The sequence below is a fragment of the Salmo salar genome, unplaced genomic scaffold (genome assembly GCF_965601325.2).
Source record: "Salmo salar unplaced genomic scaffold, fSalSal1 ptg000206l, whole genome shotgun sequence".
NCBI classification, from domain to species: Eukaryota; Metazoa; Chordata; class Actinopteri; order Salmoniformes; family Salmonidae; genus Salmo; species Salmo salar.
The window spans coordinates 1,393,285-1,412,143 of NW_027675329.1; the positions used below are offsets into that span (position 1 = coordinate 1,393,285).

At 42.2% G+C, this 18,859-nt stretch overlaps 1 protein-coding gene across 2 annotated transcripts in view; it reads left to right on the plus strand.

The window, feature by feature from the left end:
- Nucleotides 1–18,859, plus strand: part of LOC123741776 (NLR family CARD domain-containing protein 3-like) — a 111,095-nt gene that overhangs the window by 61,705 nt on the left and 30,531 nt on the right. For both annotated transcript variants that reach the window (XM_082971170.1, XM_082971171.1), the window contains exons 4-5: nucleotides 10,628–10,771; nucleotides 18,300–18,416. In XM_082971170.1, the coding sequence (XP_082827296.1) occupies nucleotides 10,628–10,771; nucleotides 18,300–18,416 (261 nt within the window). The remainder of the gene's footprint in view (nucleotides 1–10,627; nucleotides 10,772–18,299; nucleotides 18,417–18,859) is intronic.

Sequence of the window (18,859 nt, forward strand, 5' to 3'; positions counted from 1 at the left end):
TGTTAATACATATATGCCATTTATATCCTTTAAATGTTTACATATTCTTTAATTCCTTTCTTAGAAAATAATGTTATCAGCATGTTTCTCTGTTTGTAACCGAACGACCTCCCAACACACAACCACATGTTGGGGGGTAACAGGTCATTATAACACAACCACATGTTGGGGGGTGACAGGTCATTATAACACAACCACATGTTGGGGGGTGACAGGGGTCATTATAACACAACCACATGTTGGGGGGTAACAGGTCATTATAACACAACCACATGTTGGGGGGTAACAGGTCATTATAACACAACCACATGTTGGGGGGTAACAGGTCATTACAACACAACCACATGTTGGGGGGTAACAGGTCATTATAACACAACCACATGTTGGGGGGTAACAGGTCATTATAACACAACCACATGTTGGGGGGTAACAGGTCATTATAACACAACCACATGTTGGGGGGTAACAGGTCATTATAACACAACCACATGTTGGGGGGGGTAACAGGTCATTACAACACAACCACATGTTGGGGGGTGACAGGTCATTATAACACAACCACATGTTGGGGGGTGACAGGTCATTATAACACAACCACATGTTGGGGGGTAACAGGTCATTATAACACAACCACATGTTGGGGGGTAACAGGTCATTACAACACAACCACATGTTGGGGGGTGACAGAGGTCATTAGCTCCCCCTGACGCTACAGATCCTTGTCAACACACACAGAAAGAGAGAGAGACACAGAGATTGAATGAAATATCAGGCTATGTAAATTACATTTTTTTTCATCTTTAGTTCCTAAATGCATACATATTACACGTTATTATTGAACAATCCTACATATACATGTTTTATAAGTAATTCCTTTTCTTAGCCTGTTAGGGCTAGGGGGCAGTATTGACACGGCTGGATAAAAAACGTACCCGATTTAATCTGGTTACTACTCCTGCCCAGTAACTAGAATATGCATATAATTATTGGCTTTGGATAGAAAACACTCCAACGTTTCTAAAACTGTTTGAATGGTGTCTGTGAGTATAACAGAACTCAAATGGCAGGTCAAAACCTGTGAGATTCCTTTACAGGAAGTGGCCTGTCTGACCATTTGTTGGCTTTCTTTGACATCTCTTTCCAAAACAAAGGATCTCTGCGGTAACGTGACACTTCCCACGGCTCCAATGGGCTCTCAGAGCCCGGGAAAAAGCTGAATGTCGTCATTCCAGCCCCAGGCTGAAACACATTATTGCCTTTGTCAAGTGGCCGATCAGGGGACAGTGGGCTTAGGCGCATGCACTGGTCGCCCCCGTCTTTCTTTTTTTCCCTCTATTTACCGAAACGCAGATTCCCGGTCGGAATATTATCGCTTTTTTACGAGATAAATTGCATAAAAATTGATTTTAAACAGCGGTTGACATGCTTCGAAGTACTGTAATGGAATATTTAGAATTTTTTTGTCACGAAATGCGCCATGCTCGTAACCCTGATTTACCATTTCGGATAGTGTCTAGAACGCACGAACAAAACGCCGCTGTTTGGATATAACGATGGATTATTTGGGAACAAACCAACATTTGTTATTGAAGTAGAAGTCCTGGGAGTGCATTCTGACGAAGAACACCAAAGGTAATAACATTTTTGTTATAGTAAATCTGATTTTGGTGAAGGCTAAACTTGCTGGGTGTCTAAATAGCTAGCCAGTGATGGCTGGGCTATGTACTTAGAATATTGCAAAATGTGCTTTCACCAAAAAGCTATTTTAAAATCGGACATATCGAGTGCATAGAGGAGTTCTGTATCTATAATTCTTAAAATAATTGTTATGCTTTTTGTGAACGTTTATTGTGAGTAATTTAGTAAATTGTTAGTAAATTCCCCGGAAGTTTGCTAGTTCTGAACGTCACATGCTAATGTAAAAAGCTGTTTTTTGATATAAATATGAACTTGATTGAACAAAACATGCATTTATTGTATAACATAATGTCCTAGGTTGTCATCTGATGAAGATCATCAAAGGTTAGTGCTGCATTTAGCTGTGGTTTGGGTTTATGTGACATTATAAGCTAGCTTGAAAAATGGGTGTCTGATTATTTCTGGCTGGGTACTCTGCTGACATAATCTAATGTTTTGCTTTCGTTGTAAAGCCTTTTTGAAATCGGACAGTGTGGTTAGATTAACGAGAGTCTTGTCTTTAAATAGCTGTAAAATAGTCATATGTTTGAGAAATTGAAGTAATAGCATTTCTAAGGTATTTGAAAATCGCGCCACAGCTGGCTGTTACGTAGGTGGGACGATTTGGTGCCACCTAGCCCAGAACTCTGCAACTCAGGAACATTCACTGTCTTCTTGGTAATCAACTCCAGTGTAGATTTGGCCTTGTGTTTTAGATTATTGTCTGCTGATAGGTGAATTCATCTCCCAGCGTCTGGTAGAACGCTGGATTTTTCCTTTGCTTAGCTTTATTCCATTTCTTTTTATCCTGGAAAACTCCCCAATCATTAAGGATTATAAGCATACCCATAACATGATCCACCCACCACTATGCTTGAAAATATGGAGAGCGGTACCCGTTAAGGTTTTGTGTTGAATTTGCCCCAAACATATTTTGAATTCAGGACAATTTGAATTGCTTTGCCCCAGTTTTTGCAGTATTACTTCAGTGCCTTGTTGAAAACAGGATGCATGTTTTGGAATATTTGTATTATGTACAGGCTTCCTTCTTTTCACTCTGTGGAGTTACTGCAATGATGTTGATTCATCCTCAGCTTTCTCCTATCACAGCCATTACACTTTGTAACTGCTTTAATGTCACCATTGGCCTCATGGTGAAATCCCTGAGCGGTTTCCTTCCTTTCCGGCAACTGAGTTAGGAAGGACGCCTGTATCTTTGTAGTGACTGGGTGTATTGATAGAGCATCCAAAGTGTAATAACTCAACCATGCTCAAAGGGATATTCAATGTCTTTTTTCACCCTTTTTTTCATCTACCAGTAGGTGCCCTTTTATGCGAGGCATTGGAAAACCTCCCTGGTCTTTGTGATTGCATCTGTGTTCACTGCTCGACTGAGGGACCTTACAGATAATTGTATGTGTGGAGTACAGAGATGAGACAGTCATTAAAGAAGCCCCCCAATTCATGCACCAGACCCATTGAATCTCTTCCTAGTGGAGAGGCTACACAGGCAGCATGCGTAACTAAGTTAACTCAGTGTGGACCACAGTGACAATACATAGCCAGCGGTTGTTCTTTCCTTTAAATGTCTTGCACCCCCTGCAATCATCCAGCTATGTTTGTGTCACCCTCATAGGTTTGTCCTGGAAGTTGGGACAGAGGAAGGCCTAGACGCATCATCACATCACATGCCATCTGGGCTATATTTTGCCCTGTCGTTGATGACACTTCGTAGAGTCCCAGGAATTCTTCCTTTGGTTGTAGATCTGCATCTACAAAGAGTCAAACATATTGACTCCAGATCAACTCCTGATGTATCCTGGGTGGATTCAAACATATTGACTCCAGATCAACTCCTGACATATCCTGGGTGGATTCAAACATATTGACTCCTGTTCAACTCCTGATGTATCCTGGGTGGATTCAAACATATTGATTCCTGATCAACTCCTGATGTATCCTGGGTGGATTCAAACATATTGACTCCTGATCAACTCCTGATATATCCTGTGTGGATTCAAACATATTGACTCCTGATCAACTCCTGGTATATCCTGGGTTCCATCAATGATACGTGCGAACTGGAACACTGGCATTGATGTTGTTTCCGACACAATTTCTTTGACGATTGTATTGCCCACCAGCTTCAAAATGTAGTTTTGCCTTTGGGGACTGGTGAAATCAAAGTGACCTTTCAGCCAGGTGGTCAGCTCTGCATCGCCCTCTGCCTTGTACTTTAGAAGCTGGCTGAAATTCCCACTCTCCTTATCAACGCCCCGAAAAGCCTGACTTCACACCCCCAACAATCTTCATCAGATTTCTCCTCGCTTGTTGCTGCTGTCTTTCCAGCTCATGTGAAAGTTGCACATTAACAGGCTTTGGCTCCTGAATCTAAGTCATCACAGCTAGTTTGTGACACAGAGGAGCCCCTTTAAGGAGGGGTTGTAATGGAGCCCAGTATAATCTTAATACCATTACTCCTGAAAGTAGAGTCCTATTTGACAGGGTTGGACTAGGTATGACATTCACATCTCTCTCTCTCTCTCTCTCTCTCTCTCTCTCTCTCTCTCTCTCGTCACCATCCTCATGCTCTCTCTCTCTGCCCTGTCACCATCCTCATGCTCTCTCTCTCCCTGCCCTGTCACCATCCTCATGCTCTCTCTCTCCCTGCCCTGTCACCATCCTCATGCTCTCTCTCTCCCTGTCCTGTCACCATCCTCATGCTCTCTCTCTCCCTGTTCTGTCACCATCCTCATGCTCTCTCTCTCCCTGTCCTGTCACCATCCTCATGCTCTCTCTCTGCCCTGTCCTGTCACCATCCTCATGCTCTCTCTCCCTGTCCTGTCACCATCCTCATGCTCTCTCTCTCTCCCTGTCCTGTCACCATCCTCATGCTCTCTCTCTCCCTGTCCTGTCACCATCCTCATGCTCTCTCTCTCCCTGTCCTGTCACCATCCTCATGCTCTCTCTCTCCCTGTCCTGTCACCATCCTCATGCTCTCTCTCTCTCTCTCCCTGTCCTGTCACCATCCTCATGCTCTCTCTCTCTCCCTGTCCTGTCACCATCCTCATGCTCTCTCTCTCCCTGTCCTGTCACCATCCTCATGCTCTCTCTCTCTCCCTGTCCTGTCACCATCCTCATGCTCTCTCTCTCCCTGTCCTGTCACCATCCTCATGCTCTCTCTCTCTCCCTGTCCTGTCACCATCCTCATGCTCTCTCTCCCTGTCCTGTCACCATCATCATGCTCTCTCTATCCCTGTCCTGTCACCATCCTCATGCTCTCTCTCTCCCTGTCCTGTCACCATCCTCATGCTCTCTCTCTCCCTGCCCTGTCACCATCCTCATGCTCTCTCTCTCCCTGCCCTGTCACCATCCTCATGCTCTCTCTCTCTCTATCCCTGTCCTGTCACCATCCTCATGCTCTCTCTATCCCTGTCCTGTCACCATCCTCATGCTCTCTCTCTCCCTGCCCCGTCACCATCCTCATGCTCTCTCTCTCCCTGTCCTGTCACCATCCTCATGCTCTCTCTCTCTCTCTCCCTGCCCCGTCACCATCCTCATGCTCTCTCTCTCCCTGTCCTGTCACCATCCTCATGCTCTCTCTCTCCCTGCCCTGTCACCATCCTCATGCTCTCTCTCTCTCCCTGTCCTGTCACCATCCTCGTGCTCTCTCTCTCCCTGTCCTGTCACCATCCTCATGCTCTCTCTCTCCCTGTCCTGTCACCATCCTCATGCTCTCTCTCTCTCCCTGTCCTGTCACCATCCTCATGCTCTCTCTCTTCCTGTCCTGTCACCATCCTCATGCTCTCTCTCTCCCTCTCTCTCTTTACTCTGAACGCACCAGAGTGAAAATGAAATAAATATTATCAGTAAACAAGTGGTGTTTCTTGCCCTGACGTTCAGGAATGGATTACTAACCATTTCTAATCTGAACGGCAATGATTATTATTATAGAAACATTGACTCATCTCTTGTTCTACTGTGGACTTCTATCATCTGTCCCTTGTTGCTCAGTTGGTAGAGCATGGTGTTTGCAACGCCAGGGTTGTGGGTTCGATTCCCACGGGGGACCAGTACAGAGAAAAAAAATTATGAAATATATGCATTCACTACTATAAGTCGCTCTGGATAAGAGCGTCTGCTAAATGACGTGAATCTGACTGGTGATTATTATAGAAACATTGACTCATCTCTTGTTCTACTGTAGACTTCTATCATCTGATTGGTTCTCATTTTCTCTCAACTGACTTTTCTTATTTTCTGAGGCTCAAAAATCTGATGAATGTCACTGCCACCCTTCCTCTTCCTCATGATGACATCACTGTAAATTAAAGCTGACTGTAATAAAACTGATGAAGGTCACTGCCACCCTTCCTCTTCCTCATGATGACATCACTGTGAATGAAAGCTGACTGTAATAAAACTGTTTTCACTTTAATCAAACAAACACTAATAATGCTATTTATCATAAGGAAGTACAGCTATACAGTATACTATACAGTACAGTTATACAGTATACTATAGAGTACAGTTATACAGTACACTATACAGTATACTATACAGTACAGTTATACAGAACAGCTATACAGTATACTATAGAGTACAGTTATACAGTACAGCTATACAGTATCCTATACAGTACAGTTATACAGAACAGCTATACAGTATACTATAGGAATATGTAATAAATTAAAGCTACTACTGTCTACATAAATTACAGATGCAGCACAACATAAATGATTGACACTTTACTCAGACTTCACCTGGGCTTTCTGACCAATAGAACGTAATAAAGACATTAACGTTAGTTGAATACGTCCGTGAGCACCATTGTTGGTCGCTGGGTGAATGTGTGGCTAATTAACGTTCCAGGTAACTTTAGTGATGGTTGATTGATTAGCACTCGCAAATCGGTCCATTTTCACCAAAAACTTTTGTTTCCACTCCATGCAATTACTGACACTTTTTAGCAAAATATTATTTATTTCCACAATTACAGTTCCAGCGCAAAATGACGTATTGACGTTGACGTTAAAACATCACAATCGACAGTGATATAGCCTACGTAACACTCATATTACATTCTAGTTTTACACTTTTTAATACATTTGAAAGTAATGAAATAGCACAGCAAATCTTTTATTTATTTATATTATTTATATCAATATATTTGGGGGATATTTTGAGCATATTTCAATATTGGATGTGTCCCCCCAATATATGTTATAATTCCGGCACTGGGATACACTCTTTGTGTAGAAAGTGGATTTTATGGCATTTAAAGCCACAGTGATACATTGTACAGCACACGTGTCTCAGAAGTCCAAGAAGCTGGACATTATATCTGCAGCAGAGAAGAAGAACAACAAGACAGGCTTTATAATTTAGAGTAATATACAAGTGGCCAACCAAGATCACCTGTTCATAGCTGTTTCAACATGAATCCAGCGAGGAGATTCACCTGGTGGAGATCTATGTATTACCTGGAAGTCTAGAGAATGAAGGGCAATGGTTAAAGGCTGAAAATGGATCCATCATAATGATTCTACATGTTATAGTATGAACCTGGATCCATCATAATGATTCTACATGTTATAGTATGAACCTGGATCCATCATAATGATTCTACATGTTATAGTATGAACCTGGATCCATCATAATGATTCTACATGTTATAGTATGAACCTGGATCCATCATAATGATTCTACATGTTATAGTATGAACCTGGATCCATCATAATGATTCTACATGTTATAGTATGAACCTGGATCCATCATAATGATTCTACATGTTATAGTATGAACCTGGATCCATCATAATGATTCTACATGTTATAGTATGAACCTGGATCCATCATAATGATTCTACATGTTATAGTATGAACCTGGATCCATCATAATGATTCTCCATGTTATAGTATGAACCTGGATCCATCATAATGATTCTACATGTTATAGTATAAACCTGGATCCATCATAATGATTCTACATGTTATAGTATGAACCTGGATCCATCATAATGATTCTACATGTTATAGTATGAACCTGGATCCATCATAATGATTCTACATGTTATAGTATGAACCTGGATCCATCATAATGATTCTACATGTTATAGTATGAACCTGGATCCATCATAATGATTCTACATGTTATAGTATGAATCTGGATCCATCATAATGATTCTACATGTTATAGTATGAACCTGGATCCATCATAATGATTCTACATGTTATAGTATGAACCTGGATCCATCATAATGATTCTACATGTTATAGTATGAACCTGGATCCATCATAATGATTCTACATGTTATAGTATGAACCTGGATCCATAATAATGATTCTACATGTTATAGTATGAACCTGGATCCATCATAATGATTCTACATGTTATAGTATGAACCTGGATCCATCATAATGATTCTACATGTTATAGTATGAACCTGGATCCATCATAATGATTCTACATGTTATAGTATGAACCTGGATCCATCATAATGATTCTACATGTTATAGTATAAACCTGGATCCATCATAATGATTCTACATGTTATAGTATGAACCTGGATCCATCATAATGATTCTACATGTTATAGTATAAACCTGGATCCATCATAATGATTCTACATGTTATAGTATGAACCTGGATCCATCATAATGATTCTCCATGTTATAGTATGAACCTGGATCCATCATAATGATTCTACATGTTATAGTATGAACCTGGATCCATCATAATGATTCTCCATGTTATAGTATGAAACTGGATCCATCATAATGATTCTAAATGTTATAGTATGAACCTGGATCCATCATAATGAATCTACATGTTATAGTATGAAACTGGATCCATCATAATCATTCTACATGTTATAGTATGAAACTGGATCCATCATAATGATTCTACATGTTATAGTATGAACCTGGATCCATCATAATGATTCTACATGTTATAGTATGAAACTGGATCCATCATAATGATTCTAAATGTTATAGTATGAACCTGGATCCATCATAATGATTCTACATGTTATAGTATGAACCTGGATCCATCATAATGATTCTACATGTTATAGTATGAACCTGGATCCATCATAATGATTCTCCATGTTATAGTATGAACCTGGATCCATCATAATGATTCTACATGTTATAGTATGAACCTGGATCCATCATAATGATTCTACATGTTATAGTATGAACCTGGATCCATCATAATGATTCTACATGTTATAGTATGAACCTGGATCCATCATAATGATTCTACATGTTATAGTATGAACCTGGATCCATCATAATGATTCTACATGTTATAGTATGAACCTGGATCCATCATAATGATTCTACATGTTATAATATGAACCTGGATCCATCATAATGATTCTACATGTTATAGTATGAACCTGGATCCATCATAATGATTCTACATGTTATAGTATGAACCTGGATCCATCATAATGATTCTACATTTTATAGTATGAACCTGGATCCATAATAATGATTCTACATGTTATAGTATGAACCTGGATCCATCATAATGATTCTACATGTTATAGTATGAACCTGGATCCATCATAATGATTCTACATGTTATAGTATGCCATGGCCTTTACTGGCCAAAGGTTAAACTACTGTTATGTTTATGATATACTATGGTGTTGTGTCACTAGACTTTGACCAGATATTATTGCATCCAAAGATCAACTGTACCTAGAACATAGATACAGAGCCACTTGTTATCAGGAAGCTGCTCTCTCAGCACAACGGAAAATATCTCAATGACTTGACATGTTCTGGTTGTGAATTCAGGCTACAAGGTAAGAATCTTCCCAGTGATTATTGTAAAGTGTGTAGAGAAATTAAATGTATTGTGTTATTTTAGTATAGTGACTGACAGTAAAACACTCAGATCTAAAAGTCCATTTCACCCGGGACAGCTACGTGACAGTTCAATCATACAAAATGGCGCTAACTGGGCGTAGGCAAGTCAAATTCAATAACATAATGTTCATATATCGTATTATATGATTCATATATCGGGATTATTTTACCATTTGTAAAATTTTTTCAAGTATCATAGTTGTAAATCATCTTTCAGAATATCAGAACATTTGTTGTTTTCTAAACTACAATGAGCTCCTCTTTCCTGTGTAATTTGGTATGAAACCACTGAACATACTTTTCTTAACATTGATATTATGAACTGAATTCAGTAACAGCATAATAATATCATACCTGTTGAACAAAACAACACACTAGAATGAGAGAAATTATTAAAAGAGAAAGTTAGACATTATTATTATTATTATTAGTTCCACTACATGGAGAAAAGGTGAAAATATCAGTCACGACTACATGTTCATGTGATGCATTAAATCACCTGACTGTTTGTGTAACCGATGTGAAATGGCTAGTTAGTTAGCGGTGGTGCGCGCAAATAGCGTTTCAATCGGGTGACGTCACTCGCTCTGAGACCACAACCAACATGCTGGATCTCTGTTTAGGGGTCACTGTGTTAACCACAACCAACATGCTGGATCTCTGTTTAGTTGTCACTGTGTTAACCACAACCAACATGCTGGATCTCTGTTTAGTTGTCACTGTGTTAACCACAACCAACATGCTGGATCTCTGTTTAGTTGTTACTGTGTTAACCACAACCAACATGCTGGATCTCTGTTTAGTTGTTACTGTGTTGACCACAACCAACATGCTGGATCTCTGTTTAGTTGTCACTGTGTTAACCACAACCAACATGCTGGATCTCTGTTTAGTTGTTACTGTGTTGACCACAACCAACATGCTGGATCTCTGTTTAGTTGTCACTGTGTTGACCACAACCAACATGCTGGATCTCTGTTTAGTTGTCACTGTGTTAACCACAACCAATATGCTGGATCTCTGTTTAGTTGTCACTGTGTTAACCAACATGCTGGATCTCTGTTTAGGGGTCAGTGCTCTAAAATGAGTCTCTCTGGGAAGAGAGAGGAGGGGGGCCCCGCCTCTAAAATGCATCTCTCTGGGGAGAGAGAGGAGGGGGACCCTACCTCTAAAATGCATCTCTCTGGGGGACATGACACCAATGCTAAGAGGTAAGATGACAATTTTATGAATAATTTATTAAGTTTATTTTGAAAATAAATAGCTATTTTAGATGAATGCACTTACTGTAAATCTCTCTGGATAAGAGCATCTGCTAAATCAGGGGTTCTCAATCCGGGGTCTGTGGAGGTACTGCAGGGGCTCCACGGCACCCTGACTGTACTCGTTGCAATGTAAGACATTTGATAGAATTTTCACATGACACGACCACTTTGCCTACTCTTAATTATTGCCTAATATAATGGAATGCATAGTTTTTTTTTTACCAATTCTGATCGTTGTTACAAGCAGAATTTTGACAATATAACCATTATATCAACACACTCTTCACACAACGTTTAACAACTACAAATATATTTGGCGTAGTAGGCATCAAGTCCCTTGTTAATAATGTTGCCTACAACGTTGCATACAATGTTCATTTTCATCGAACACAGATTACGCCCGAGATGCCTTCAATTTGCCTAATTTATAGCCATGCCCAATTTAAGATTGTTTTTTAACAACGTGATGTTGCGCTCCAAAGGGATAACTTGAAATAACATGATGTAGATAATTAAATAATCAAAAGATAAACGTGTTAATTTTACACTCTTAGAAAAGAAGGTTCCTTATAGAACCAAAAAGGCTTCTCTCACTTCCTTAATATATGGAACCACTAAAAGTTATATATATTTGGGTTCAGTGAAGAAGAACCTCTAGAGTTCTGATCATCGAAAGGTGAACGTTTTGAGGATGTGAACCCAGCAGACCTCCAGGGGTCAGATCAATTCCTCACGTTTTTTCCAGTGCCCGGCCCGGGATATAAACCAGCCACCTTTGGACCACAGGTCCAACTCCTGCCACAGCTCCAACTCCTTAGCCGCTGGACGAAAACCTGAGTTAATCTTGGGAAATTAGCATAAATTAATCTGCCAAAATGAAGACAAAATGCTTTGGAGACATACATGGTATCACTTGTTATACATAAGTATTATACATAAATCATTGCCAAAAGCACAAGACATATATTATTTATGGTTTGACCATATAGAGATATAAAACATTATTTTTAACTACTGCAAAGCAATTACATGTGGCTCAGGAACCACTGACTCGCTGCATTATTCTATTGTATTATCAAGACACCTGCTGTTAACTCTTAACTACTTAGGACAGCTCACGAGGTGTTCTAAATATCTGCCGACTAGGTGGGACTAGAGACTTCATGCATAGCTTTAATTTATACCCATAAGTGTAAAATGTCTTTATTCTCAGTACTTATACGACCAATTTTCTACTCTGAGACGCTTTGTGGACATGGGCCTAGATCTGAAAATATTGTTATAAAAAAACGTAGAATGTTTGTTTAACATAATAATAAAAAATGAATATTACTAATTTAACCCACTGTAAACATTGGGTTTAGTTGATTGTGTTGCACTGCTCATGTCCACGTTCTGAAACTGCCCGCATCCCTGTACAGAAACAGATCTGTCCGCGTCCACGTACGGTGTGGCGCCAAGCATATTGTCCGGTTACGCGCAGAGTGGGCTGAGGTGATCTTGGGGAATAACGACAGAGTTTGTTACAGTGTTGAAACGCCGAAGTTTTATTGTTCAATTTCCTTTTTGCTTTACGGTCAGGGACCGTATGAGTGTAGCCAGATCCTTTTCACTTGCTATCCTTGTTTCATTTTGTGGTTCACTGGATTCGTCGTCATCATCGAGATGAGGGACAGACGAACGTCCTGCTAGCTAGCCAAGCTAGTCGGTACAGCTAGGTAAGCTAGCTAGCTACTCTACCAGCAGGATCCTAGTTATCCTAGCTTGTTGGTACAGTTAGGTACAGCTAGCTAGCTACTCTACCAGCAGCATCCTAGTTATCCTAGCTAGTCGGTACAGCTAGGTAAGCTAGCTAGATACTCTACCAGCAGCATCCTAGTTATCCTATCTAGTCGGTACAGCTAGGTAAGCTAGCTAGCTACTCTACCAGCAGCATCCTAGTTATCCTAGCTAGGTAAGCTAGCTAGCTACTCTACCAGCAGCATCCTAGTTATCCTAGCTAGTCGGTACAGCTAGGTAAGCTAGCTAGCTACTCTACCAGTAGCATCCTAGTTATCCTAGCTAGTCGGTACAGCTAGGTAAGCTAGCTAGCTACTCTACCAGCAGCATCCTAGTTATCCTAGCTAGTCGGTACAGCTTGGTAAGCTAGCTAGATACTCTACCAGCAGCATCCTAGCTAGTCGGTACAGCTAGGTAAGCTAGCTAGCTACTCTACCAGCAGCATCCTAGTTATCCTAGCTAGTCGGTACAGCTAGGTAAGCTAGCTAGATACTCTACCAGCAGCATCCTAGTTATCCTATCTAGTCGGTACAGCTAGGTAAGCTAGCTAGCTACTCTACCAGCAGCATCCTAGTTATCCTAGCTAGGTAAGCTAGCTAGCTACTCTACCAGCAGCATCCTAGTTATCCTAGCTAGTCGGTACAGCTAGGTAAGCTAGCTAGCTACTCTACCAGTAGCATCCTAGTTATCCTAGCTAGTCGGTACAGCTAGGTAAGCTAGCTAGCTACTCTACCAGCAGCATCCTAGTTATCCTAGCTAGGTAAGCTAGCTAGCTACTCTACCAGCAGCATCCTAGTTATCCTAGCTAGTCGGTACAGCTAGGTAAGCTAGCTAGCTACTCTACCAGTAGCATCCTAGTTATCCTAGCTAGTCGGTACAGCTAGGTAAGCTAGCTAGCTACTCTACCAGCAGCATCCTAGTTATCCTAGCTAGTCGGTACAGCTTGGTAAGCTAGCTAGATACTCTACCAGCAGCATCCTAGCTAGTCGGTACAGCTAGGTAAGCTAGCTAGCTACTCTACCAGCAGCATCCTAGTTATCCTAGCTAGTCGGTACAGCTAGGTAAGCTAGCTAGATACTCTACCTGCAGCATCCTAGTTATCGTAGCTAGTCTTTACAGCTAGGTAAGTTAGCTAGCTACTCTACCAGCAGCATCCTAGTTATCCAAGCTAGTCGGTACAGCTCGGTAAGCTAGCTAGCTATTCTACCAGCAGCATCCTAGTTATCCTAGCTAGTCGGTACAGCTCGGTAAGCTAGCTAGCTAGCTACTCTACCAGCAGCATCCCAGTTATCCTATCCTCCCTCTCTCGTTGACTGATGCTGGCTACCTCTGTCCGGTTCTCCTCTCTTCACTAGATGGATGGTAACTTTAATGTTTAACCCCTCTGTGTCCAGGACCAAACTTTTGAATATTATTTTCAGGGCGCCTCAAGTAGGCTGGACATATTCCATTTTTAACAATGTTTTTTTTCTGATGAAAACTAGTTAATTACATGGAGCCCAATTTCATAACATTACCTTATGTCCCTAGTAAGTAGTTCATTCCATCCACAAGAAGGCGTAGTGCTGACACAAGCTTTTTGGCGGGGCTGAGAATCTCTACTTTTCTAGGCTACCGCAGGTTAGAGCGCTGGACTTGTAACCGAAAGGAAAGGTTGGTAGATTGAATCCCTGAGCTGACAAGGAAAAAAAAAATCTGTCTTTCTGCCACTGAACAAGGCAGTTAACCCACTGTTCCTAGGCCATCATTGTAAATAAGAATTTGTTCTTAACTGACTTGCCTAGTTAAATAAAGGTAAAATTATCTAATGTAAAAAACACTATTTCAAATGTTGCTACATACGACCGAATTGAGACGGTCGGTCACATTTGACTGTAAAACCTAGCAGTACTACTGATTTCTCTGACAGTGAGGCAGAGATATATTATTACTGTGTATGTAGCATTTAGAAAAAAAACATGATTATTTGTCTCTGAAATGAAACCATCAAGTGATAGATTTTAAACAAATACATGTCTGTCATTGAACAACCCCATGCCATGATTAGATTGTCATAATTACAGCCGTGTTGAAGAGACCAAACTGCAGCAGGTGAAATGTAGATACTCATCTTTTTAATATATAAGAGCAAAGTATCCACGGGAAAAAACAATAAACAACAACAAAAACAAACGACTAACAGGCTACGTACCAAAAGACTATCACTATCTAACAGTAGCCTATCACTATCTAGCAGTAGCCTATCACTATCTAACAGGAGCCTATCACTATCTAACAGGAGCCTATCACTATCTAACAGTAGCCTATCACTATCTAACAGGAGCCTATCACTATCTAACAGGAGCCTATCACTATCTAACAGGAGCCTATCACTATCTAGCAGTAGCCTATCACTATCTAGCAGTAGCCTATCACTATCTAGCAGTAGCCTATCACTATCTAGCAGTAGCCTATCACTATCTAACAGGAGCCTATCACTATCTAACAGGAGCCTATCACTATCTAACAGGAGCCTATCACTATCTAGCAGTAGCCTATCACTATCTAACAGGAGCCTATCACTATCTAACAGGAGCCTATCACTATCTAGCAGTAGCCTATCACTATCTAACAGGAGCCTATCACTATCTAGCAGTAGCCTATCACTATCTAACAGGAGCCTATCACTATCTAACAGGAGCCTATCACTATCTAGCAGTAGCCTATCACTATCTAACAGGAGCCTATCACTATCTAGCAGTAGCCTAGCACTATCTAACAGGAGCCTATCACTATCTAACAGTAACCTATCACTCGTTTTTATGTTTAACTTTAAATCAGTTAACGGTGTATCAATGAAAATCTGATACAGAGTGGAATGTACTGTTGACCAACCCATATATTTCAGCAGGGAAGTGTTCCTCACACCATCATTTCAAATGGTAGGACATGTGTCCTGTTGAAGCTAACTGGCTGATGGTAGGACATGTGTCCTGTTGAAGCTAACTGGCTGATGGTAGGACATGTGTCCTGTTGAAGCTTACTGGCTGATGGTAGGACATGTGTCCTGTTGAAGTAAACTGGCTGATGGTAGGACATGTGTCCTGTTAAAGCTAACTGGCTGATGGTAGGACATGTGTCCTGTTGAACCTTACTGGCTGATGGTAGGACATGTGTCCTGTTGAAGCTTACTGGCTGATGGTAGGACATGTGTCCTGTTGAAGCTTACTGGCTGATGGTAGGACATGTGTCCTGTTGAAGCTAACTGGCTGATGAAGTACAATAACCTAGTATGCCTATTTACAGCAGCATATTAGTAACGGTTGTTGCTGTGTTGAATGGACCAAACTGCAGACGGAATGTGGATACTCATCTTTTTAATATATACGAGCAAAGCATCCACAGGAAAAACAATAACTACTAACTACAGGCTAACAGGCTACATACAAACAAAAGACTAGCGGTGTTAGCACAACCACCCACAAACCCAAGTGACAAACATACTCCTAATTATATGACTCCCAATCAGGAACAATGATCACCAGCTGTCCCTGTTCGGGAGCCACACAGACCCACATAGAAATACAACACCCAGAACACACATACAGACATACTCTGCCACGTCCTGACCAAAACTACACAACACCCTCTGCTGGTCAGGACGTGACAGTACCCCCCCTAAAGGTGCATACCCCGAATGCACCTAAAAAAAGAAACCACAAAATCCCCCAAAACCACAAGAAAAACAAATACAAATACCCCCTAAACAATAAGGGAGGGAAGGGAGGGTGGCTGCCGTCAACAACGGCACTGTGCTACACCCTCCCTCCCCAACTATCCTGGAGGTGGCTCTGGTTCCGGCCTCCTGCCCTCCAGGTTGTAGGCAGACTCATTGGGGTCCGGGTTGTAGACAGGCTCAATCCGTTGTGGATCGTGGGCAGGTTCCTTCATTTCCACGCTGTAGGCAGACTCATTCAATACACAGTTAGTCACATTCAGTTCTGAGTCGCAGGTAGACTCCTTCAGTTCCGGGTCGCAGGCAGACTCCCTCGGTTCCGGGTCGCAGGCAGACTCCCTCGGTTCCGGGTCGCAGGCAGACTCCCTCGGTTCCGGGTCGCAGGCAGACTCCCTCGGTTCCGGGTCGCAGGCAGTCTCCCTCGGTTCCGGACTAGACACTGGTGCCGGATACTCTGGACTGCACACTGGTGCCGGATACTCTGGACTGCACACTGGTGCCGGATACTCTGGACTGCACACTGGTGCCGGATACTCTGGACTGCACACTGGTGCCGGATACTCTGGACTGCACACTGGTGCCGGGCTCTTGAGGCTGGGCCGACGCACTGGAAGCCTGGTGCGTGGGGCTGGTAGAGGTGGTACCAGGCTGAAGACACGCACCCTAGGGCTAGTGCGAGGAGCGGGAACAGGCTGAATAGGACTAGGCCAACTCATGGGAAGCTTGGTCCGGGTTGCTGGTACTGGTCGTGCCAGACTGGAGGAACTCACTTCTGAGATAGCACGAGAGGCAGGAACCGGATAGACTGGGCCATGGAGGCGCACAGGTGGCCGTGACCGCACCACCTGCACAACCCATCCTGGCTGGATGGAACTAACAGCCCTGTACGAGCGGGGTGCTGGTACAGGGCGAACTGGGCTGTGCAGGGGCCTGATGGTTGCCGTGCATAGAGCGGGAGTAGGGTAGCCTGGTCCTAGGAGGCGTACCGGCGACCAGACGCGCTGCGCAGGCATCCTCCTACCAGGCTGGATGCCCACTCTAGCACGGCATCTGCGAGGGGCTGGAATGGCGCGCACCGGACTGTGCGTGCGTATGGGCGAGAGAGTGCGCACCTCAGCGAAACACGGCGCCCTCCACTCCATACGCTCCTCCATGTACTCACGGGTAGCTGGCTTATGGCTCTTCCTAGGCCTAGCCAAACTACCCGTGTGCCCCCCCCAAAAAAATTATTGGGGGTGCATCTCCGGCTTCCTCGCCAGTCATGTACCCCGGTAGCGTTCCCGGTCCTCACCAGCCTTTCGCCACGGGCCCTCTCCGGCCAGAATCTGTTCCCAAGTCCATTTCTCACAAGTGTCCATGTCGAAGTCTATTTCCTCAGAATAGTCCATATATTCAGCGTCCTGCTCCCTTTTCCGCTGCTTGGTCTTGTTGTGGTGGGTGGTTCTGTCATAATTACAGCCATGTTGAAGAGACCAAACTGCAGTAAGTGAAATGTAGATACTCATCTTTTTAATATATAAGAGCAAAGTATCCACGGGGAAAAAACAATAAACAGAATGACTAATAACATGCTACGTACATCCCAAAAGACTAGCAGTGTCAGCACAACCACCCACAAACCCAAGTGACAAACATACTCCTAATTATATGACTCCCAATCAGGAACAACGATCACCAGCTGTCCCTGATCGGGAGCCATACAGACCCACATAGAAATACAACACCCAGAACACACATACACAGACATACTCTGCCACGTCCTAACCAAAACTACACAACACCCTCTGCTGGTCAGGACGTGACATAGATAGTGAAAAAACACACCAATCTCTTTTCATAATTTCTTTAAACAATAAAAGCTAATTAAAGAACATTTCTGAAAATGGATATATAGCGTTTTGGAATGAACCTCTTCTTATGTTTCCCCATCTGAGCTCAGAGTAGATGAGAGATGTGATGTTTGTCTCTGTTGTGTTGAAGCCCAATCAAGCAGGAGAGACCAGCCTCCCCTGTACCCAGCTGTGTGTCCATGAAGAGTGACCGGTCTATGCTGCAACCTATAGCGTTTAGAGAGGGAGACTTTTCTACTGAACAAAGGTAAGAAGAACTCATGGGTCATGGTCAGTGAGTTAAACAACACTGTCTCTAGTCATTTCTCCCATTTCTCCCATTATTTTTGTTGTTTTCATAATCCATAGGCTAATCCTTTTGTCCATTTTCATAGTCCTAAAACAATATTAAACAAACACAACATTCCCTCCCTGTGTGTGTGTGTGTGTGTGTGAGACAAACAGTGACACATTTTATTATTATTATTATTGACAGTTAACATAGAGATGAAATGTCACAACTACATGTTCATGTGATGCATTAAATCACCTGACAGTTTCTATGTCTGTTAGTAAATATTTTATTTCTCAAAGAGATAATGAACACATGAGAACAATTGACATTAAAGAATTACTGTGTTAACCACAACCAACATGCTGGATCTCTGTTTAGTTGTCACTGTGTTAACCACAACCAACATGCTGGATCTC